Consider the following 23,906-nt stretch of genomic DNA (forward strand, 5'->3'; position numbering starts at 1 on the left):
GCTGAGATTACCCTGAGAAGTACTCCTCCGATCCAGGTCACCATCCTCTAAATGCTTTCTGGGGACTATAATTACTCTCTGGTCTGGGAACACATGATTCTTTTGGGATGAGCTGGAGAGTGTTTCAGAGTCTGGTTTCTGTTCTGGACCTCTTGTCCAAGTGGGTGGGTGGGTGGATGGATGGATGGATGGATGGATGGATGGATGGATGGATGGATGGATGGATGGATGGATGGATGGATGAATGAATGGATGAATGGATGGATGGATGGATGAATGGATGAATGGATGGATGGATGAATGCTGATATTTTGATCCCTCGTACCTTACACAGTATTCTTAATACATTTAAATCCAAACTGAATTTTAAGTTGCTACTTAAACCAGACAATAAACAAACTCACATGACCTTCATCATATTTTAAAGTGTTCTCTTTTTGCTTTTATCACTTCAGACATTTACCACGTTGATCACAGAAACTACAGGAAACAACTTTAGTGAGAAAATGCAGATGGTGTAGTCATGCATAAAACTTTGAGTTACCTAACAAGCCAAAACAAGTCTTAGCACAGTTTATGAAATGATTCTCTCATCCTCCAGTTGCTGCCTCTCATCTAGGTGGCTGTGAACAACTAAAGGGAGAGTACAGTAGATGTGGGTCAGTCAGGGCTGGACTGGGACAAAAATTCAGCCCGGGCATTTTGACTGGAGACCGGCCCATCACCTGTTTTTTTTGGAAAAGACATTAAGCCTTACGCTGTTTCTGACACACACCAACGTACACTTTCTTATTGGTAGTATTTATGTATCAATCTAATAAACATAAACCTACACCATCCTTCCTATCCTGGTATTCTAAAAAGTAGGGTTGGGGGTAACTGATTATTTTTAAAATGATTATTCTGACGATTATTTTATCGAATAGTCGACTATTCTAATGACTATTTAGATGATTAATCTAGCGATTACTTTTCTATTGCACAATTAATAAAAACCAAAAAATTCTCAACTAAATTCCTCCCAAAAATTGATAAGTCGTTACTGTAAGAGAATAAACACTACAGGCCTTCCATTTTGTATAACACTGCTTTTATTGTGTTGGTTGGTTATGTTCTGGTGACGTGTAGAACTTGGGAGTGCAGGCTGCTGCCTGAGAGGTGGTTGGAGACGGAGTGTCTCCATGCTGCTTTGTTTTGTTCACTTATGTGCGTGAGGCAAGTGGTGTTACGACCCTTCCTGGGGAGTCACGTGTTTCTCCTATTTTAACTGTAAATCCTTCTAGCTGTTATATTTATAACAAGAAACAGATATTCGGACAGAATATTTTCACGTTTATTCGAATATGATTGTGGAACACACCCAGCATCATAATAAATGAAGTAATATTTATGCCAATTTAAGCCTTTATGGGTGACCAGGACTCTGTGTTTATGAATGTGGAAGACACCCAGCATCCTGTGATGGCACTAATAACATCAAGAGATAATAAATAAGGTAATATTTAGGTCAATTTAACCCTTTACACGTGACCAGGACACTGTAATCAATTTTTGGCAAGGGAAATGATCATTTGTTGCCATTTTTGAGGTGTTTATGAATGTGAAAGACACCCGGCATCCTGTGATGGCACCAATAACATCAAGAAATAATAAATAAAGTAATATTTAGGTAAATGTAACCCTTTACAGGTGACCAGGACACTGTAATCAATTTTTGGCAAGGGAAATTATCTTCTTTTCTTTTTTTTTTTCTTTTTTTTTTGCCATTTTTGGGGTGTTTTTGATGACACAGTAGGCAGTATGAGTACAGTAACATCAACAGATAATACATAAAACCCTTATTTGGTCAATTTTAGCCTCCATTAAAATCTTAGTGATTCAATCACTTTTTGGCAAGTAAAATGCCATTTTATTTGTCTACAATTAAATCATCAATAAAGAATTTAAAGATATTTTGAGGCATTTCTTATAGGTAAACGGGAGGGTGTAGTCTATTTGGCAAGTGACAATCTTAATTTTATGTGCTGAAGTGCTTTTATCTTGTTACTTTTAAATAGAGCAACGTAATGAATAGCAACCTACACAGTGTCATTGTAAAGCCAAAGCTTGATCATTTTAAATACTTTTTTTCAAGTAAAAATGTGCCCCAAACTAGTTAACTGTGGCTCCATGTCAAGTGGACTAAAGAAAGGAAGGGGAAAAAATTAAATCGCTGGAGAATTGTTTATTTCCATTTATACAACGTTTACATTCAATACAGGGTACCATTTTACATTGTTTATTTATTTTTTTAGTATCAAGGCTGTAACATAAAGAAAGCCAGTTCTTACCACAAAGTTTGTGGCACAAACCATCTTTCAATCGCAAATATTGCAAAAAGGATTAATATATCCTCATTGTGAACGTTTAAGATAAATAGCAACACTTAAAACAACTTCCGAACTGGAAAAACTAATGTGGCAAGGTGCAGAAAGGAGTGCCCGGGCGGGATTCGATTCCCAGACTCCCGGGTGAGAGTCATACGCTCTAACCAGTCAGCCAAAGGGACATCTCTTTGGCCGAATAGCCAGGGTGCATCATCAATCGGGTTATTGTGGATGCTCACACTGCCACATCTTCCTCCCTCTTTCCACAAGCACGTCCTCGTGCTCCCGCGCAGGGTGCCACAAGCACTGCCACACTAATATCCGCGATAAACATCTGTTTAAGTACCGGAAGAGGTTATCTTTGCTTTCTGAATGTCCATATTGCTAGATATGCTGAGTTTTAGGGCGAAATCCTGGGGAATTTTGTCTAGAAATGCAATTACCTAACCGTGCGCGATCCCGCGGTGGCTAATTGTTTTTTGGCAGCGAGTCAATTTATGGCACAACACCGGCTCGGGTTTCTCCTCCTCCTCCCTCTTTTCTTCTCCAACCTGTCGCTGGGCTGAGGCTCCATCACTTCCTAAATTGATTTTACTTGAACCTTCACTACCAAACAACTGTGAGATTTTAACACATGTGCCAGCATCAGCCTGAAGGGCCAGTTTCTTTTTTTAGTCGAATTTTCTCGGCTCCTCCTTTCCGTTTTTTTGTTCTCCATTTTGTTAAGCTCGTCTGTCTGTTTACTGAGATTCACAAACAACTGGCGGGTGCATCAGACCTCTGGCTATTGGTCCAGCCCAGAGTGTATTATTACCAATTGGCCAATCCACCAACTTTTACGAGGCGTCGCGTGGGGCGGCGCGGGCAAGTTGTCAGCAACAACTAGAGGCCAGGAAAAAAAAAAAAAAAAAAAAAACAGACACCGGCCCATAAAAGATGAAAGGGTCGGCCCAGCGGGCAGTTGCCCGCTATGCCCTATGGTCAGTCCAGCACTGGGGTCAGTCCAGTGACAGACTGCCACAAACGAGCTGAACACATCAAACTAACCCTGGCCCTTCAGGGTGATGATCATGCAATCATTCATTCAAAAATCTGACAGCTTATGTAAGAGTAACAGAGAGCTGAATGGCTGCCAGCACTTTCTGAGAGAAGTCTTTTCATTTGCACACAGACTGTTTACATTGCTACCAGCAAACCAGAACAAAAGTCCTTCATTAGAAATCGGTTTGCCTCCTCGCGCTGACGCAACACCTCCAGTCAGTCACCAAACGGTTTAGAGAGATTTGTTCCCAGATGGGGAGGCTTCTGAGCAGTCAGAGTGGTAAACTTTCACCAGACGAGACTTAGAGAAGCGTAACCGCCTTTACAGAAACTCAGCTGCGCGCTCTAGGACGCTGCCAAGGCAAAAAGCCAGGAAGGAAGCAAGGGGCAGGCTGTCGAATTAGAGGCTGCCATCAGCGTTTGCTGACTCAGTGTGTGTGTGTGTGTGTGTGTGTGTGTGTGTGTGTGTGTGTGTGTGTGTGTGTGTGTGTGTGTGTGTGTGTGTGTGTGTGTGTGTGTGTGTGTGTGTGTGTGTGTGTGTGTGTGTGTGAATGTGTGCGTGCGCATTTGTAATTCATGTCTCCTGCTGGAGTGTTGGTTACATGATGAGACTTTTCTTTTCTGCATCACGTTGCCAGTAATGGTTGTTCACTTGAACTAAATTTGTGTGTGTGTGTGTGTGTGTGTGTGTGTGTGTGAGAGTGTCTGTGTGTGTGTGCGTGCGTGTGTGTTAGGTTTTGGGGGATGAGTAGGTGCTTTTATAGGAAGAGGAATGACTAATCCAGTTTACTGTAAGTTGCTGATGTGTCATGGTTCTGTCAGCCCCCACCAGCATGATCCCATCCTCTCCAAACTTGGCACTAAGGACAAAAGAGAGCATCCTATAAACTCTAATATCAGCCTCACTTTCAACTTGAATGATTGATTGTCATGACAACATACACCTTGTTCCTCTGCATTATGCCATCCTATCCATCAACACATCCATCAGACTCGGGGGTCACTGAAAGCCCTCCATTTATGGTTTCTCCATCCTGGCAGTGCTTCTCCCTCTGCTGACCGCCCCACCCCTCTTTGTTCATTTTCCAGTTAACTTCAGATCTATGAGGCGCTCTTTTGTTTTAACCTACGTCAAATTGGCCTGTTAAGATTGTTTATTTGAAGCCAGGGAGTTAGGCCGACCCGCCGCCACTGGACTGGGAGGGGTCTGGAGCTGTGATCTGTTCCCGGAACTGAGCCCAAACCAAGCCAGATGTCTGAAATTCTCCAGAAGGAGAGAGATTTGTTTTGTTCTTTCTCTTTTCCGGAATGGAAATAGGTTCAGGGAAAATGTGTTGGGGTCATTGGTTTTCTGGAAATTCAGGATCTGAGGCTTTTTCTAAACTTGGACTTGTTCTAAATAATTTGTTTGGTAGATTGTATTTGTGTACTTGGTTTAGTTTGTGGGTTTTGCTCTTGCAGGTGCAATGTTCTTGAATGAATGAACAATGGATGTGTATGTGCCAAATAATCTGCCTTATTAATACTATGTATTGCACATTTTTATTAGAGAACTATTGCACTAACCAACATTACATTAGTCCAGGGGTGTCAAACTCAAACTCACACGGGGCCGAAAGGAAACTCTGGGACGGAGTCAAGGGCCAAACTTAATATTTTTTGAAAAAGTGACGGCACATTTGCACATTTTCTTTATCAACATATGTGCAATTTTGAACCTTTAAATTTGGAAACAAACTTATTTCTGCATTAACACTGAATGTGGAATAACCATATTTCACATGAGCAAGTCAGTTACAAATAAAGGCATCAGTGGTATTCATTACTTGTGGTATAATCAGCATTTTTAAAATCTTTAAAATCTTTAAATTTTTTCTCACAGGCCAACAACAAATGAAAATGCAACATCTCACCTGTTAACTTTCATGTTTTGGAGCAGAAAAAGAGCATAAAACCAACATATTTAAAGCTCAGTTTGCTCCACTGGTTTACTGTGATGCTCACCTGTTCCAGCCAGATACCTGCATCATGGGGTTGATCTGAGCTGAGAAGGAGACTCCTGTTGTTTTGTTCATCTTCATCATAATAATGACAACATTAGATGACAACAGGTGCTCACAAAGGTTTGTGATGCTGAACATGTCTGAGCAGCTTGACCACGTTGTTGTGTGTCGGGAGGAAACACAACGACAGCAGCCACAGAGTCGTGCTGGTTTGAGCGTGTCGCTGTTCGCTGGAGTTATATCAGCTCTGTCTGGACGTTAGTTGGAAAACTTTCTCTTTCAGTCGTGAACACATCACTGAGCGGCTAGAATCTCCGTTTCTGGGCTTCAACGTCAGAAAATAGCTGAGTGAACTCGGCGCTGAGTGAGAGGAGTGTAGTTTGTCCGAGACAGCGGAGCTGCAGACACCGACAGCAGGCGCTGGAAAAAACACAAAGGAGGGGGCGTGTCGGCTCAGCGCTGACGCCGCAAAGCATCATGGGAGTTGAAGTCTTTGCGATAAAATCGGCCAGCGGGCCAGTTTTAATATATTTTTGATATTTATCTCGCGGGCCACATAAAAATGCTCCGCGGGCCGCATCTGGCCCGCGGGCCTTGAGTCTGACATATGTGCATTTGTCAGTCCCCAGACTCCCACACAGTATCAAATGTAAGGTAGTATGAGTGAACAATAAATGATACATAGAGCTGCATAATACAACATATGTCTTGATTTGTACAGTATTGCTATAATCTTAGAAAGTTTTCCTTTAATGTAATAAACATGCTGTCTCCATTTCATTTCATGATCAATAACCACCACCAAAAATGTAATTTCTGTCACCCTTTCAATTTCAACATTCCATATTTGTAAGTTTGTCTTTTTTAAATTGAGGGATAGTTTATTAATATCAAACCAAGTCTTAGGGATTCCCAATTATTTTTCTATAAAGGGCAAAAGTTTCTGTAAATTATTACCTGAACCACATAAATTTGTATCATCTGCAAAAATTACAAATTTCAATAAATTAGTGACCTTACAAATATCATTAATGTAAAGTAAAAAAAAGTTTTTGTCCAAGAACAGATCCCTGGGGAACACCACAAGTAACTTTCCTAAATTTTCAAAATTTTGAGTTTTTTTTATTGATTTCTACATATTGCTTCCTATTGTCCAAATAACTCCTCAACAATGAATAAGCCACTCCTCTCCATACTTTTCCATTTTTTTAATAATATACTGTGATCAATAGTATCAAAGGCTTTTTGCAAATCAATAAAAATCCCAACAAAATACTCATCATTTTCCCTGGCCTCTGTTATTTTTTCTTTCATTTCCATAATTGCATATGTAGTTATTTTTTGGCTCTAATCCCGTATTGGTGCTCACTAAGTAACCCATATTTTTCAATGAAAAGATCCAGCTGTTTTGCAAATAATTTCTCTAATACCGTATTTTTGAGAACTGAGGAAGTAGGGACACTGGCTTATAATTATCAACACAATGTGTGTCTCCATTTTTAAAAATTGGTTTTATTTTAGCTATTTTCTTGCTGTTTGGAAAAACACCTTTTTGAAAGGATAGATTACAAATAAAAGTCAGAGGTTTTACAATAAAATCAGTGACCTCTTTAATTATGAATGTATCAATAAAATTAAGATCAGTGGATTTCTTATTTTTAAGTTTTCTAACAGTTTCTATTATATCGCTGTCGTTGATCCCTCCCAAAAAGAATGAATCTTTATTATCCTTAATAAGGTGATCAAGCATATTTAATTTTTTATCACACTTTGGAATTTGTTTGGCCAGACTTTTACCGACATCAGCAAAATAATTGTTAAATTCTTCAGCGACATCTTGTTTATTGTCCACTATATCACCACATTTATTTGCAAAATGTCTAGGAAATTCTGTTTTATTAATTTTTTTATTGATAAGATCATATCATAGAAAATCCACCTTTTAGAGCTTTTTACCATATGATATTATTATTCCCTCATGAAAAAAAACCCTAACCCATTTTTGGCAAACCCTGTCTCAGCTGCAAGGTTTGAGTTTGATTTTGAAAACCCTGTAAAGCCATAAAATCTAATTTCATTATCAGGCCTTGCTCCTCTCCCGTAAGCTAGTCTCTGGTCTAAAACCTGTCCCCCATGGCCAGCACAGGATATGTGGCTTCTGTAACAGACCAGGTAGTCCAGTGGTTAGAGCGCCATCACCGGACTAGCATAGCTAATACAGCAACTGACTTGCCTAAGATGCTGTTGTAGGCGCATTATGTTGGAGCGGGCATGGGCGGAGTATCAGTGAAACTAACCATTTTATTTCCGGGTATAAATTCCGACTGACAAAACTAATTCATATGTAAGATATATAACATCTCAATAGTGCCAACGGTAATATTTTATCATACTGTGCCTACCTTTGCTCTCAGAGGTTTAAAATAGCACAATATGGAACCTTTAAATTACATCTTAGGTGTGTTCTTGCTGTGCGTTATTTCTAATTCCATGTTGTCGTTCTTTTTTAAAACACAGAAACGGTTTTGTTACCTGTTATTGACGCTACAGTTTCGCCGACGGCTGCCGGCGTCTTCAGGCTGACTCTGATGGTGGTATCAGCGGAATCAGATACAGGAAAACAAAAACTTGCAGTAAACATCATTTAACACCATTACAACCTCTGTCCTTGCAGGCCCAGGATCAGCATGGACGGATTCACCGGAGATGACTCGGATAATGACATCAGGCATCAGTACAGCAGGAACAGGAAGTCCTGTGTGAACGCTTCATCTCTGTGTCACTTCCTGAGAGGAAATAGAACCAGAAGCTGGAGAAAAAGGCGGTGGCAACAAGTCTCACCTCCACTGTGTGTGTGTGTGTGTGTGTGTGTGTGTGTGTGTGTGTGTGTGTGTGTGTGTGTGTGTGTGTGTGTGTGTGTGTGTGTGTGTGTGTGTGTGTGTGTGTGTGTGGTGCACTTTCACTGTCTTTTTGCTCATTTAGGACCCCTTTAATGCTTTTGGACTACATCATCATCACTGTTTTTAATGTTTAGACCAGACGTAGCTTCTTTGTGGAGATGAAGACTGAACTACATTTATCGCCACACACCAGAAAAGGACCTGGGGCCTCATTTATCAAGCTTGCTTACGCACAAAACAGGGTCAGAAAACTGCGTAAGCAACTTTCCACACAAACTTTGGGATTTATGAAAGAAAACTTAGCGGGAAAATGTGTGCAACTTTAAGTTGACTAAGGAGCTGGCTTACGCACATTTTGGACATGGAGAGCACCTGCAGTGCTGCTGCTGCTGAGAAGGATAAAATTATGAATTCCTGCAGCATTATCACTTGTACTGCTTCATTTTCACACAGAACAAGACCCCCCCCCACATGCACACACACGCACACACAGCCTGAAGCGCATAATACAGAATGCAGAATATCAGCAGGGGGACAGATTGAGACAGAATGTCATGCGTCTGTGACAGTGTGTGTCCTGTCACTGTGACCCGATTAATCATGCGCCCTGGCTAGTTTAACAAGGGAAATCTCAGTTTGGCTGACTGGTTAAAGTGTGTGACTTTCACCTGGGAGTCTGGGGATCAAATCCCGATTAGACCATTTTTTTTATATCCGCCATAGATCTCTCTGAAGAATTCACAACATTGACGGCTTCAGCAACACTGTGCCACTCCGTGGATTTTCTCTTATTTGTTTTGCAAAAGCACTTCCTTTCATTTCTCCACCTCACCCACAAGTACCTCAATTTCTGCTTGTGAAATTGTGCTTCCTTGATCTGCCTTGATCTACGGTCGCCATTGTCATTGGCGGAGCGTTGCAACAGCCGGCTTATATATATGCATGAGATCCATAAGGCACTTTGCATTGACTATTTATGGCAGTAAGTGGGCGTGGTGAGGGCGGGATGTGACTAAAATGCAGCTGAGAAACTTTCTAGATAGTTTCTGATTTGTGAAGCAGAGATTGCGTGCAGCTGTGCGTACTCCATGTTTGATAGATCACAAACCTACTTGGCGTAAGTACTTTTTTTTTGCTGAGCTTAAGTACGGTTTTAGTGAGGATTCTACGCAATGTTTGATAAATGAGACCCCAGGTTGCTGATGAAGAATCAAGCTTTAAGGAATTTTTATTTTCACTTTTACCACACATTCAGGAGTACCTGCCACTTTTTAGCCCGTTTCCTACAGTTTTAAATGTTGGCTTTGAGGTTTTCATGTAATGGTTTGTTTTGTGGTGAGAGAAGATTTCTGTTTGATCTCCTTGCAGTTAACAGAGTGGAGAGGATGGCCTTCTCATCGCCATAGTAACCATAATGAAGAGGAGCATCTAGAATCTAGATGCACTGTTGCCCTCTTGTGCCCAAAAGTAGAATAACAGGATAAAACCTGCAGTTTTGAGGACATCATGATTAATATATCGTGGGTTTAAGAACCTATTTTGTGAAGTGAGATCATGTGATCTGTAGATCCAGAGCTGACACTCCCACATTCCTTCATACTCTTTATTTTTTTTCTTCTAGCTTCACATCAGAGCTTTTTTTTTTTTACCTGAATGAGCAGAATGTGATCATGTCTATAATCCAGATCACCCGGCAGTCTCCTTTCAAATGGCTCAAGACAGTGTGAAGCATGCATCTCAGGGCCTTGTGGCTTTGTTGTCATGACGACAGTTGATTATATAAGAGCTGGGCACCAGTTCACAGAGAAATGTGTAGAAGTCTTAGTGCTGTGACATGAGACACCACACACACACACACACACACACACACACACACACACACACACACACACACACACACACACACACACACACACACACACACACACACACACACATAACCAGCTGTTTGTTGGATTGTTTGTATAAACTACAACATGGGTATGAGAAAACATGGATTGTACTAATTTAGGTAATATTAGTGGATATGCATTTTCTACCACTTAGAAAAGGACTGGTCCTTGAGGAATCAGGTCTAGAAGGTAAACTCAGGCCTCCCTCTCCCCAGAGGCTCCCTCCATCTCTTGTGGGATACCACTGTGTTCATAGAGGATCTGGAATACCTCCAGTGAGTTTTGGGCCTGGTCAGGTCTTTTCCCAGCATCTGGAAAAGCACCAGAGGGAGGTACCCAGGAGATGCTTTATTCCTCCATCACTCAGGAACAACACCCCAGTTTTCAAGCAGTTCTTGGTGAAGGGCATGATGACTGTAATTATAGTGTTCAGTTTTAATCTACCTTCATCCCAATTCAATCCAAATTTATTGATTCCAAAATGTTTCTATGGGACAAAGAGGGATCTAGTTCAGAGAGAACAGATTACCTTGTACCTTTAGTTGAGTTGATTCCAGTTCAGCTGACATTCTAAGGGTTAGCCAGCATTGCAAACATGTGCATGCGTGTTGTGTGTCATGGCATGCTGCCACACATGCTCTACAGTGATTATAGGCATTGGGGAGTGTTTATGGTTTTCTCACAAACACTAATGCAGGTACACACGTGGAGCAGCAGTGGCTCAACAGGGATTAGAGGGTTTCCACTGATCACAAAGTGAGCGGTTCGACCCCATGCATCTTATTGAAGTGCCCATGGGCAAAATACCAAATCCTGATAGTTTCCCCCTCGACAGCACTTGCGATCCACATGGAGGGATCAAATCATTTCAAGGATCAATACACTGTCGATTTATGAGCCTGAACTGAGTGACTTCTGGCTGTTAGCCAGGGTTTGTGATGTTGCCAGTAACTGAAAACAAGTAAATCACTGTCAAGAGCTGTCAGCCTGGTTCTGTTTGGATTTATGCCCACTGCCGGAGGTGCCAACTGGCCGTGACACTGCTGCCATGACAACAGCATTAATGTTTAGTTTTCTTCTTAAGAAGAGGCACTGTCACCATCATCTCCTCCTCATTTACCAACATACACACACAGATGTACAGAGGTTTTAATGACTCAATATTTTTCCCACTTTGCAATTTGCATAAACTCCATCATGTTATGAATAGTGATCAGACGAGTTGTGATAACATGTCCCAAGTTTCTCTGAACCTGGATCTGAATGAAGTTCCATCTTAATCATGTTTAAAAACGACTGATCCTTCAGTGCCTGCTGAATCCTGACTGGCTCTTAATCCTAATCTAGTCTGGAAATAACTTGGTGTTCCTCTCATCATCATACAAAATACCAGTAAGTAGGCCAAATTGACATTTCTTATTAACTTTTCAAAAGAACCTTCTCTAACAAGGGTATTTCCATAGTGTTCACCTTGGGATGTAGTCCCGTGAACAACCAGCTTTTAGTTGTGGAACACATTCAAACCATTTTAAATATGTTGATGTCAGCATCATCTACACATCACGTGTGTGTCATTTGTAACAACTTCACCAGTGATGATTCCTCTAAAGAAAACATGACAAAAATCTGTGAATTTCACTACTGTTGGTTTTTTATTAAAAAAAAAAACAGAAACCTGTTTAATTATAAGTGTTCTAATATTCTGTTTAGTGATTAGTGATTATTAGTTCTGATTGAATGTGGATCTGAAACAAGTTTTTTTTCTTACATAAACCCCAGCTGAACTCCCGGCTCTGAAGCACACCTGTGTCAGGTGGCTCAGCTGTTTTCATTTTACTATGAGCAGCTTGGCCTTGTTCACCCAGATGTGATTTAAACAGGCAGATCAGATGGTGCTGCAGCTCTGGAAGGTCAAACCATTTTGTTGTTGGAGTTACAAATGAGCCTTAAATGAAAATAAGGAGGTAAAATGAAATTGTTCCTTGTCTAAAGTCTGTGTGTTTTAGAATCATCTTTTATTTTCATTTAACTTTAAACAACTCCTCATAGAGATGTTTAGCTAATGTTCCAAATAAGTAATCCTTTGCTGCTCTTAACTGTAATGTAAACTAATATTTGTTTACTAGTCTGCTGAAACCCTAAGTTTTCATCTCGTTTTGCTCACAGCTGCGGAACATCTTCACCAAGAAGCTGGTTTCACATGGTGGTTTAGATGTGTTCCTGTTGTCTAGCACCATTTGAAATCAGTGCTCTTGGTGACAGAAAGCCAACTCCAGTGAGGGAAGACGTGAAGACTGGATTGTTCTGCCCTTGTCTCCACTAAAAGATAACTGGTTTCTCCTGGTGCTTAGAGCCTTCTGCTGCCTTCTAGCACCATTTGAAATCGGTTATGACACTGTGGATCTCTGCAGCTGTTGCTGCTCAGCACAACTGGACAACAAATGGAGATGCTGTCTGCTGGTAAATGGCTAACTCGTTTCAGCAAATGGTGGGTGTTGCTGCAGTACCAATGGGTTGGCACTAGAGGCTTCCAGTCACTCGTATAGTCCTTGTGTGGTGTTTTCAGCGTTTTTAAGTGTTTGTGATAACATGACCTTTGCAATGAATTGTGGTGGAGTTTAGATTTGACCCCTTCCAGATCTGACTGCAGCTGTGTTTGTCCCATCTCCAACATGCCATTGGATGAATAATCTCCAGCAGGTTTCTACAATCGGGCAGACCTCTAACGTAGGACGGTGTCCCTTGAGGACTGTAACATAACTAGATTATGTTAAGACAACCAGTTCTGTCAGACAAGCTGAAGCTGTCCACCACTGGTAAGTTGGTGTTCTGAAGACCTCTTCCCCTCTAAATATGACTGTATGCTGGTCATGGTTCCCTAGATGATGTATTGATTTGTACCTTGATGTTTCACTTCTCATCTGAGGAGGTCTGTCACGTCTAACTGGGATTTGCAGGGTTTAAAGCAGTTTGTTTGCATTCTCACTGGGGTTGTTGACTGGCTTTAGACGCTTCTCAGTGAAAAGGTTCTGGTTTTAAACCTGAACTGTGTATTTTAATTTGCAGCTGTTTACCTGACTTTAAGAAACTATACATTTTAATTTAATACTTCAAATGTTTAGTTTAACCACAAGCACTTATGACTTCCAAATGAGCAAATCCTGAACTTTGGAAAGGAACTCTTAACATTGAACACGCTTCTTTCAAGAGTGATTTACATCATTTAACACAACTTCCTCCGAATGAAACCTAGATTGGTCTTAGAATCTTAATATGGAACTGGAGGGCTTTTCAGGTCCGCTAGAGGAGCTTTTTAAAATCAGTCCACCTTAAAATCTTATGATGAAACCCGCTCCTCTTAAGTGATGAATGACCTGCATGGACATAAGTGTTTGGTCATTCATCCATTCACAGCCACTGCTGCTCTAGGACACTGAGGTAAAGCTGCTGTACAAATGCCACTGGGTCTCAACCAGCAGACAAGGAGTGATGTGTCCAAAGGCACAATAACCTGATGAGAGCTTATAAGTTCTCTCAACCCACTGATTAGAATGAACTTCTAACCTCTGAGTCATTGTTGCCCCAAAACACAAATGACTGTCAGCCAGGGCATCACAACCTGCCTTAATAGGAATTTATCTGGTTGATCAAGAAAGCAATCATAACAGACCTGTCTCATTCTTCCTCTGCTTTTCATTAATTACTGCAAGCAATGTTTCGTAGTGCCAGTATAAAACAAAGTCACATTTTATTCCCTCCAACAACCAATCAAGAAAGTAATCTACAAAAATAATTTAAGAGACCACACCTTAAATTTACATTCATGTTCTCGCTCTCAGACTATAAAAACAAGTAGCTTGTATTTTTGAAATCAAATAAAATGCTTTTGATCTATTCACAACTGTTGTACTGTATGCAAAGGGGCACAACCACGTCCTTTTACTTGCTGTCCAGCAGGGGGCAGCGGTGCCACTTCTCTAGCTAATTAGCCAACAGTAAATGAAGAAGGAAAGACAACACTTCATTGTTACATCGCCATTAATAACCACAGACTGTTTTTATACCTGTTAATGAGGCGCATTTAGAACCATGTTTGCTTTAAATGTTTGGGTATGACGTTATATTTGTAGCTCCCGAAAGTGTTTTGGTGCTTTAGCCTCTGAATGTAGAGCCTTCTCATTCGGCCGGAGCAAAGTAGTGCAGAAACGTTAGCTAACGTTGCACGTATGCGTGAGTGAGACCGTTAAGGAACACAGATGGACCCGAACCGGATAATCCAGGCCCTGAAGGGGACCATCGATCCCAACCTGAGGATAGCGGCGGAGCAAGAGCTCAACCAGGTAGGTGGTGGGTTTCGGTGCTCGCGGATCTTGTTTGAGCTCAAATAATGGCGACGTTGTGGAAGATAGGCCGTGTTTTGGTCGGTGCTCGGCTTCTCTGGGGATTTTTACCTGTAGACATTAAGATTTTGTTTTAGGTTATAAAATCTGAGATCGTCTCCCGCTCTGACTGCCTGTCTCCATGGCGGCGCTGATCTCTATTACTCTTGCTCATCAGTTCATCCATGCAAAGTGAATCACAATGAATCAAAGTTCAGCTATGAGTCAGGCATCACTATGACTTTAACGCTTTTGCCTGTTTAAAATATTTATATTTGTATATCTTGTATTTTTCTCTGTGAATTAGATCATAGAATATAATAAAACTTTGTCCACCGTAGTGGAATTTTTCCTTCGGCTCTCCATGACAAAAGACATTCATGCATATATATATATATATATATATATATATATATATATATATATATATATATATATATATACACCCATTTGTGACACAGTTTGGTTCTTATCTTTTTTTGGTTCTTATCTTTTTCGGTGGTTAAGAGTCATTACAGCACTAGGAACAAATCAGCTTTATTTGTATAGCACATCTGAAAACAAAGATTGATCAAAGTGCTGAACTATGGTTCATAAATACCCCATTAAAACAACAAAAACAATGATAAAATGTACAATAAAAACATCAGTAAAGCAATAAAACAAGACTTGAATAATAAAACTTCGTATATATTTGTGGTTGCCAGAGGCAGGGGTGCAGACTGCTGTCTGCTACAATGTTCCTTGCAGTGTTCCTCGTCCTTTCAGCAACCAATTGGGAGATCGTTTTTGTGGTCTGCCAACTATTTTATCAGCTCCTGAGACAATTCTTTAAAAGTTGGCCTTAGGTCTGCCGCTCGCATGGCCAAACCAGGCCAGGAGATGTCAAGTCTAAATACTCTCAACAGTTGCTGTATAAACGAGCTCTAGGCTCTGCGGACTGGCACCTAGACTTCTGAGCTTTCTCAAAGACAAACGTCTTCCTTAAAGATGTCATCAGTGTTTCAGCAAAACCAAGCCAACAGTCTAAGAATGAGACATATTTGAAATGGGCCACAGTTAACAGGTTGGTTAGTAAGTCAAACTGGTTCCACTATAAAATGTTGTTTCTGAGACAAAATGAGCTCCTTTGTCTTTGCTACATTAATTTCTAACTTTCTCTGACCACACCACGACTCCAGGGCCTTGATGTGAGCTTAAAACAAAGTTTCACCTGTAGTCTTATTTTTTTGTTCGTTAACCCAACCAAGTCCATGTCATCATTATACTTCATTAACATTAAACTTTCATTGAGTGCAAGTTAATTTGTAAAAAAAAAAAAAAAAAAAAAAAAAAAAGTTAAGTAGTACTGCCTGAGTAGAGTAGTTTAGCAAAACATGACTTTCATCCTCAATAACAGCTGAATGCAATATTAAAATTAGCATGCAGCAGTAACAAATGATTATAGTAGATTGTTGCTGAACAGTAACTGGGATTCGTTGTTTGAATTAGAATTGAATATACAGCATTACCACCTGCACAGCTGTGATTGAGAGCAATTTATTTGCATTAAAGCTACAGCTCAGGATCAAATAGAAGGAAATTTGTTATGTTTTGTATTGATTTAAGTCTCTTGTCTTTGTCATTACCAAAAATTTTGAAAATAGTTTTGCACAACCAGCAAATCCAGCAGTTTTACTGGGTTTCCCAGCAGTCTTAATGTATTTTGTACTTATTGTTTTGTTACAGATGTTTTTTCATACCCGCTGACAGTTTTGACTGAACACTTCAGTTAGAGGCCGACCAATAAGGTTTTAGGCTGATACAGATTTTTAAAGACTGTTGTTGCTGATGGACGATATCTAAAGCTGATTATTAAGGCCAATATATAGGTTTTAGCAGCACATTAATTGTGAAAGACAACTGAACACTCACTGTGTGCAATATAAATTAAATAAGTCGATACATCTATTAATATGTATTGATCTTCAAATATAAAACAAACTCAATACATTAAAAAATGGTGTGTAGCGGTCCTTCGGGTCCTTTCGTTAGTCTAGAAGTGGTGGCAGTTGGCCACACTGGTGCCTGATTTATTACTATTATTTTTTTGATCAGCTTTTAAAAAATTTTTTCGGCCAATATAGAAAAAATTTAATATACCGATGTATCGGTCGGCCGCTAACCATCAACCAACTTTCTGGTTTGACAGCGCATACAGACCAGCCAGCTGATAAACGACACAATGGCAGAAAGTTGCATGGCGGTGTGCGGAAGACTGAAGTGTGCAGTGGAAACTGTCAGCAGGTATGAAAAATTATCTTTAGGCAAGGCAAGGCAGCTTTATTTGTAGAGCACCTTACATCAGTGTAAAACCGACCAAAGTGCTTCACAGCATTTAAAAACATTAAAAACTAAACACAACATAAAACTGCATAAAAACTAAAGCTTAAAAGCGACACCCTAAAAAGACTCATGCTGAGTTAAAAGCCAAATCATAAAAATAAGTTTTCAAAAAAGATTTAAAACAGACAGTGAAGAGGCCGACCTAATGCTTAAAGGCAGAGCATTGCAGAGCTGAGGGGCTGCTACAGAGAAAGCCCTGCCACCTCTGAGCTTATGTCTTGTTTTTGAGACTTCCAGGAGCATCTCATCAGCCGACCTCGGAGACCGTGCAGGGGAGTAAAAAACCAGTGACTCTTTAAAAACATTGTTTGTCTTACTAAAAGAGACAATTAATATTTGATCTGCTGTTGAGTCCTAGGAGTTGTGGCCAGGATTGTTGTCTGTCACTGCACCAGCCATAGGTCGTGATGGTGGGCACCAGTAGTGATGGAAGCCATCTAGCTGTTAAAAGATGCCTTTGTGCTGGGCTCATCTATTCCCAAGCTGTGTTGGTTTCAAAACTCAGTTTCTGGAGCGTGGCTTTTCTTCGGTTCATTGAACAGTGGACCAGATCTTCACCTCAGTTTCTAAAGTCATGAGACTCTTGTGTTGTTTCTACAGGGATGTGATAAGCCATCTCCACATCCAGATAACACATGAACAAGAACTGGGTCCTTATTCTCAGCAATGAATCAAGATTATTCCCTGAGCAGGTTGGACCTCTCCATTGCTGCCGCTGGTCTCTGATCCAGTTTGTTTCTTTGTGGACAGAAATCAAGGTGCATCCATGGGGAGGAATGGTCTCATCTTTGCTGTCTTTAGATGACGTGGTTCAGTAGGCGTTTGTCGCTAAACTATCCTCGGTTTGTGCAGTATTAATATTACGAAGAAGCGCTTGAATTTACAGTAAACCATAGACTGAAATTCCAAGGGACCTGACCAGAATGTGGACATGATGGACCCTCCCTGTCCTTGTTGCCATTCCTGATTTAAATTGGTGCTAAAGCACTAAGCCACTGAAGGTGCAGAGTCATATTTTGGTGATGACAGAACCCAAAAAGAAGGGAGGAAAATGTAGTTTTATCACAGCCAATCATCACTGTAATATCACAATCAGTTTTATTTAGTAGCTATTCTGAATGATTAAAAGACGATTATTAACGTGAAAGATGAGGAGTGATGATCCGGTTGCTGTTAGTGGTGCTCTCTGATTGAAAAGAGCTTGAATTTTAACACTCATGCTAAAACCCAGCCAGTTAGTCTGTGCAGCCCTACTTGATGATGTTAGCTTGGTTATCTCATATCCCGTTCTTTTCCAACCAACTGTAGCATCTTGGCATAGATGAATATAAAAGAGACACTAAAGACGTCATTCTCTTTCTACATTATGAAGCCTCCAAAGACACTAATGTTAAAAATATAAACCTTTTACCCAAAAACATTCAAAAAATCTTTTGTCTCTGTGTTTTAGTCTTACAAGATCATCAACTTTGCTCCCACCCTGCTTCACATCATTGTGTCCGAGCAGGTGGAGTTTCCTGTACGCCAAGCAGGTAAGATTGCCAATATTTCATTTGATACCATTGATAAGTAATTAGTCGGGCTTTAGATTAGAGGTTTTTCTACTAGCAACATGGTCAGCTGATGGTCGATGTGTGCTGGCCATTTATTTTGGTCTGATTTTCACTTACGTTTTCACCTTATTTACATGTTAAAATATTTCTAATAACAACAATTGATGCCAACATTTCTGAACCTGAATCAGTTTTGAACACTGAATTTAACAGACTCTTGAATCCTAATATTGTTCAGTATTAAAATCAAACATGTAACCAAAGTTAATTAGATAAATCAACAAACTATCAAATATTAAATATAAAACAGGTAAATAAAAAGAAATGTCAGCTGACAATATTGTTTCCAAGCATTGATTAAGTACAGTTCCTGACAATAGTCTTGTCGCTTTAGTACAAATAGAAGTGCCACTAAAAATAATTCCAATGCGGATTTAGTTTCAAGAATCAATCAATAATTTAGTCAATCAGATTTTATTTATAAAGCGCTTTTCAAGCAAATTGCTACTCAAATTGCTTTACAGAATTAAAATGACCCCAAATTCTCATAACAGTTTAAAAACATTAACAGACATATGCACACACACACACACACACACACACACACATCAGTAAAAATTTATATTCGGCTGAGAGCTAATATAAATGACAAAAGTAAGAAAATAGATAATAAATAAATTCATATGGACAGTAAAATTATAATATTATTAAATAATGAAACTGTGCTAAAATATAATCATATAAAACATGCAAAGCCAGTAATAAAATATAATCATGTAAAACAAGAAATAAAACTATAGTACCCGGTAAATAATTAGATAAAAGCTAACCTAAATAGTATCGAATCAGTGCCCATAAGCCAGCACTAAACAAAAGACAATTGAAAAACCATGTGGCATTTGCCAAATCCCAAAGCCTGCTAAAAGGATGGACGCTGGAAAAGAGGCAGAAAGTGGATTTTTCAGGTGAATCTTCTGTTAAATTACACCATAGTCACTGCAAATATTGCAGGAGACCTACTGGAACCCGCTTGGAGCCGATATTTACCCAGAAAATAGTGGAGTTTGGTGGAGGCAAAATCATGGTCTGGGGTTACATCCAGTATGGGGGTGTGCGAGGGATCTGCAGAGTGGAAGGCAACATCAATAGTCTAAAATACCAAGAAATCCTAGCTACCACTTATATTCCCAACCATAAAAATGGCCAAATTCTGCAGCAGGATGGTGCTCCATCACATACTTCCATCTCCACATCAAAGTTCCTTAAGATGAAGAAGATCAAGATGCTCCAGGATTGGCCAGCCCAGTCACCAGACATGAGCATCATTGAGCATACGTGGGGTAGGATGAAAGAGGAAGAATGGATGAACTCCGGGAGGCTTGCAAGACTGTTTTCTTTGCTATTCCTGATGACTTCATCAATAAATTGTACGAATCATTGCCAAACTGCATGGATGCTGTCTTTCAAGCTCATGGAAGTCATACAAGACATAACATTTGGATCTCACAGCACCACTACTTAATTTGCTGATATATTTTTGGATTTGCTGTAAAGTTGATCATTTTCTGTATAGGTGGCAACACTTTTGTCTTGCCAGATTTTGACCTTTCTGTCTTGATTAAAGGGGCATTGTGGAAGTTTGACAGCCAAAACATGTATAGAAATAATAAATTTCTTCTTCATACATTCTCCTGCAATGCCCTGGTCCTGTAGAATGAGCCCTGGCATTTTTACTGTGATTGCCTATTTTTCTGTAAAATCACAGAAAAAGAGAGCTGCTCGGGTCGAGCAGGCTGCTTCATGCGCGTTCACGCTCAGGCATAGCCCTCCGAACCGTTCTTTGAACGTTGTTTCAGCTGTCATCAAGGATATAAAAGTTACAGATACAGAAGATGCCAGTGGCGATTTAGCTCCCCCAGTAAGATTTTGGGCTTTTGTGCAGAAGACCCGGGTTCGATTCTGGATGTGAACATAGTTTATTTAGAGTTTCTTTTTTACATTAATGGTAACATTAATTTGTTTACAGTAAGATGCCCAAATTTTTATTTAAGACTCGCCGAACGGCATTGAATTCACAGATAAAAAAAGATGTGGGTTCAACTTTCATTTTGGAACAATTTTTCAAGCAAGGGAAGGGAAGGATCTGAGCATGCAGGAGGACTGACCCATCTTAAACCTTTGTCGGCTGTGCTGAAGAGAAAGGTACAGAACCAAATTATTTAATTAATTAGCTGTGCGTTCTCCTGTCCTCTGTCCTCCGGGCCCCCCCCCCCCCCCCCCCCCCCCCCACACACACACACACACACACACAAGGGACTGTCTCAGCTGTTCTTTTCGCTAAGGAGTGTGCACGTACAGCATGCGCACCTCGTGCACGAGCCTACTATTGAAGCTGCTGTTACGCTTTTGGCCTGAGGGGGCAATCGTGAGCATAAAAATTCAAAACTTTTTCCAGTGAAACTATAATTTTTTTTTTCAGTACATTTAACATTATTTTGGAGGGCTTCAGCTTTTCATATGAGCTATTTCTAACACCAATTGATCAATTAAATGTCAGGTTAATAACAGAAGTTTCTACAACATACACAAGCGACAAGACTTTTGTCAGGAACTGTAGATGTTTTTCGGGAACATAAATAAATATACATTTAATAAAATTCTGCAGCTGGCTGTCCGCAGATGTGCCTGATTTTAAATCGGCTCTATTAAATAAGAATATTGGCTTATGTGATAAATAAAAAAGATCAATATCGACCTGACATATCAACCCACCCCTACTTTAGATAGAACATGTTAAACTTCCTCACATGTGTGCTCATCTTGTGATTGGATGGTTGAGTATTTGTAGAGAAACCTTGTGTTGTATTTACTTTTGTTTTGGGATTAAAAGGTGACAGCTTCATTTTTATTCTGCCCTACTTTTTTAAAGTTTACTTTTGAATCAAAATAGCTACATCTTCACACTATTTTCGATCATTATTTGGCCTTTCTGTCACGTGAGTAATATTTTGTGGGTCATTAGCTAAATTTTATTCTAGTGACATTTTTCTGATTATTTGATCAAATAAATTGAATTAAAGGTGTGGTTAACTGGGGTCCACAACCCCCCAAGGGGGTCTCTACAAGATTGCAGGGGGTCCCCATAATTATGTCTATGTTGATGTTGTGATGTTACCAAGATTATATTTGAAAAAATACATTGATAAAATCCCAATAATACAACCAATAGTAAAATCAAAACTCTGTAAGAGCCACAACTCTGTATGTTGGTATAAAGTTTGTAATTATTAACTTTTAATCGTGTGCATGCACATATGAGTTGGGGTTGGGGGGCGCTGGCTTGTCTTGAAAACAGGAAAGGGGGTCCTGTTGAAAAAAGGTTGGGAGCCACTGTCCTACATCTATCTACTGCTTTAGTTTCTGATAGAAAGTAGATGGTAAAACGCTAGGATTTGAAAAGCCTGTCAGAGCTACGTCACTTAACATTCATGGTCTCTCCAATCTTGAATCACAATGGAGAAGGCTGTTGTTGGTTTAACATCTGGGAAACAACAGCAGACGCTTTGACTAGCAGAAGCTAACCATTAGCATTAGCAACACAACCACACAGTAGAAGCTGTTCCAGGATTGTGTTATTTGTGGAGATAAAACATCCATGTTGCTGTTATCCAATCAGAGACGAGATGTCCAATATCAGGAAATAAGACCCCAGAACCTGCCGTCTGAAACTCAGCTGTGATGTGGGTCACTTTTAGGTCCTAGAAATGCCCCCCCCCCCCCCCCCCAAAAATTCACAAGGCGTTCATTCCTACTAGCGACCACTGGCAAGAGTTTTTATTTGAGGACCAATAATGTTAATGACTGTGTGTGTGTGTGTGTGTGTGTGTGTGTGTGTGTGTGTGTGTGTGTGTGTGTGTGTGTGTGTGTGTGTGCGTGCGTGCGTGCGTGCGTGCGTGCGTGCGTGCGTGCGTGCGTGTGTGTGTAGCGGCCATCTACCTGAAGAACATGGTGAGTCAGTACTGGCAGGACAGGGAGCCGTCGGTGGGCGAGGTCATCTTTCCTTTTAACATTCATGAGAATGACCGGCAGCAGATCAGAGATCACATAGTGGAAGCTATCATCCGGTGTCCAGAATCCATACGGTACACACACACACACACACACACACACACACACAGTTTTTTTTTACCAGCACCAGTTAATATCTCAATTCATTTCACAAATTTCTTTCTTTGATATTATTGCAACATTCACTTGTTCATCATGTAGTGCACTATTTCCTGGTTCATGACTATAAAAAATCATGCTCACCACCTTTGATGTGTGGACGCAGCCATGATGGATTTGAGTTCAGCAATGATGTTCTAGTTGCAGTTGGCTTCCAGATTAAAATAAAATAATCTTTCTTGTTAAAAGTTAACAAAAACAGTTATTATCATAGAAGATGGTAGCTTCCATAGAAAATATATAGTCAGTAGTGTGAGACATTGAGATCCTGAATGATGTGCATGTGTTTTATTTCCATGCCCTTAGTGCCCAGCTGACCGTGTGTCTGAGAGCCATCATCAAGCATGACTTCCCAGGCCGCTGGACCGCCATCATAGACAAGATCAACATGTATTTACAGTCTCAGAGCAGTGGGAGCTGGTATGGAAGTCTGCTGGCTCTCTATCAACTGGCCAAAACATACGAGTGAGTAGAGAAGTTGTAACACTTCCATCAGAGCTAAGGATTGTTTATCAGGGACACGAGTAGAGATGTAACTCAAAGCACCAAACTTCTATATTTGACATCATGTGGTGTGCGTAGGGACAATTTAAGCATAGTCCAGGTTGTAAATTTAACATTAAATAAAAATAAAGGTTTAAAATGGAATGTGTCACCCTGCATTAATTATGCGTTGGGTTCCTAAATGATGACACATGCTAGCTCCTTACTAGCCAAAGTTAGCACAGTGTTGAATCGACGTTAACACTGTTATCAGAGAGAGAGAGGTTATTATCAGGAGTCTTTATTGCTTCTGAAATGCAAATTCTCTGCTAATGTTGTTGGCGTAGCTTCCTCGCTATGCTAGTAAAGAGCTAGCATGTATCATTTAGCAAACCAAGGCTTTAAAACTTACCTTCAAACACATACAATTTAAAATCTTTGTCTTTATATGGTTGTGGTGTCTTGGATGTGGCCTAGATTATCCCGTGTACGTTGTTGATCGTTATCCTCAGCAGGTCCTGCAGCTATAGCGCACAAATGCCATGGAGCAAACTAACGATACTGTGACCTGGAAATGATTCAGCTGGCTAAAAATGGCCGTGTTCGAGTTGAGCAGCGCCTCGCCTGGAAAACAGACGAGAGCAGACAGACGCAGCAGGGGGAGTGGCTGAAAGCCG

General features: G+C 40.2%; 1 protein-coding gene across 8 annotated transcripts in view; it reads left to right on the top strand.

The window, feature by feature from the left end:
• The window catches only part of ipo8 (importin 8), a 101,052-nt gene that overhangs the window by 53,093 nt on the left and 24,053 nt on the right, over positions 1-23,906 (top strand). For 5 of the 8 annotated variants that reach the window (XM_070549662.1, XM_070549666.1, XM_070549669.1 and 2 more), the window contains 4 exons: positions 8,085-14,542; positions 18,417-18,498; positions 22,505-22,661; positions 23,053-23,211. In XM_070549662.1, the coding sequence (XP_070405763.1) occupies positions 14,459-14,542; positions 18,417-18,498; positions 22,505-22,661; positions 23,053-23,211 (482 nt within the window). In that variant the 5' untranslated portion in view covers positions 8,085-14,458. Of the gene's footprint in view, positions 1-3,935; positions 14,543-16,772; positions 16,868-18,416; positions 18,499-22,504; positions 22,662-23,052; positions 23,212-23,906 lie in introns of those variants that run through there. The other 3 variants (XM_070549660.1, XM_070549679.1, XM_070549685.1) reach the window with 2 other exon arrangements.

This window comes from Nothobranchius furzeri, chromosome 1 (genome assembly GCF_043380555.1).
Source record: "Nothobranchius furzeri strain GRZ-AD chromosome 1, NfurGRZ-RIMD1, whole genome shotgun sequence".
Classification (NCBI taxonomy): Eukaryota; Metazoa; Chordata; class Actinopteri; order Cyprinodontiformes; family Nothobranchiidae; genus Nothobranchius; species Nothobranchius furzeri.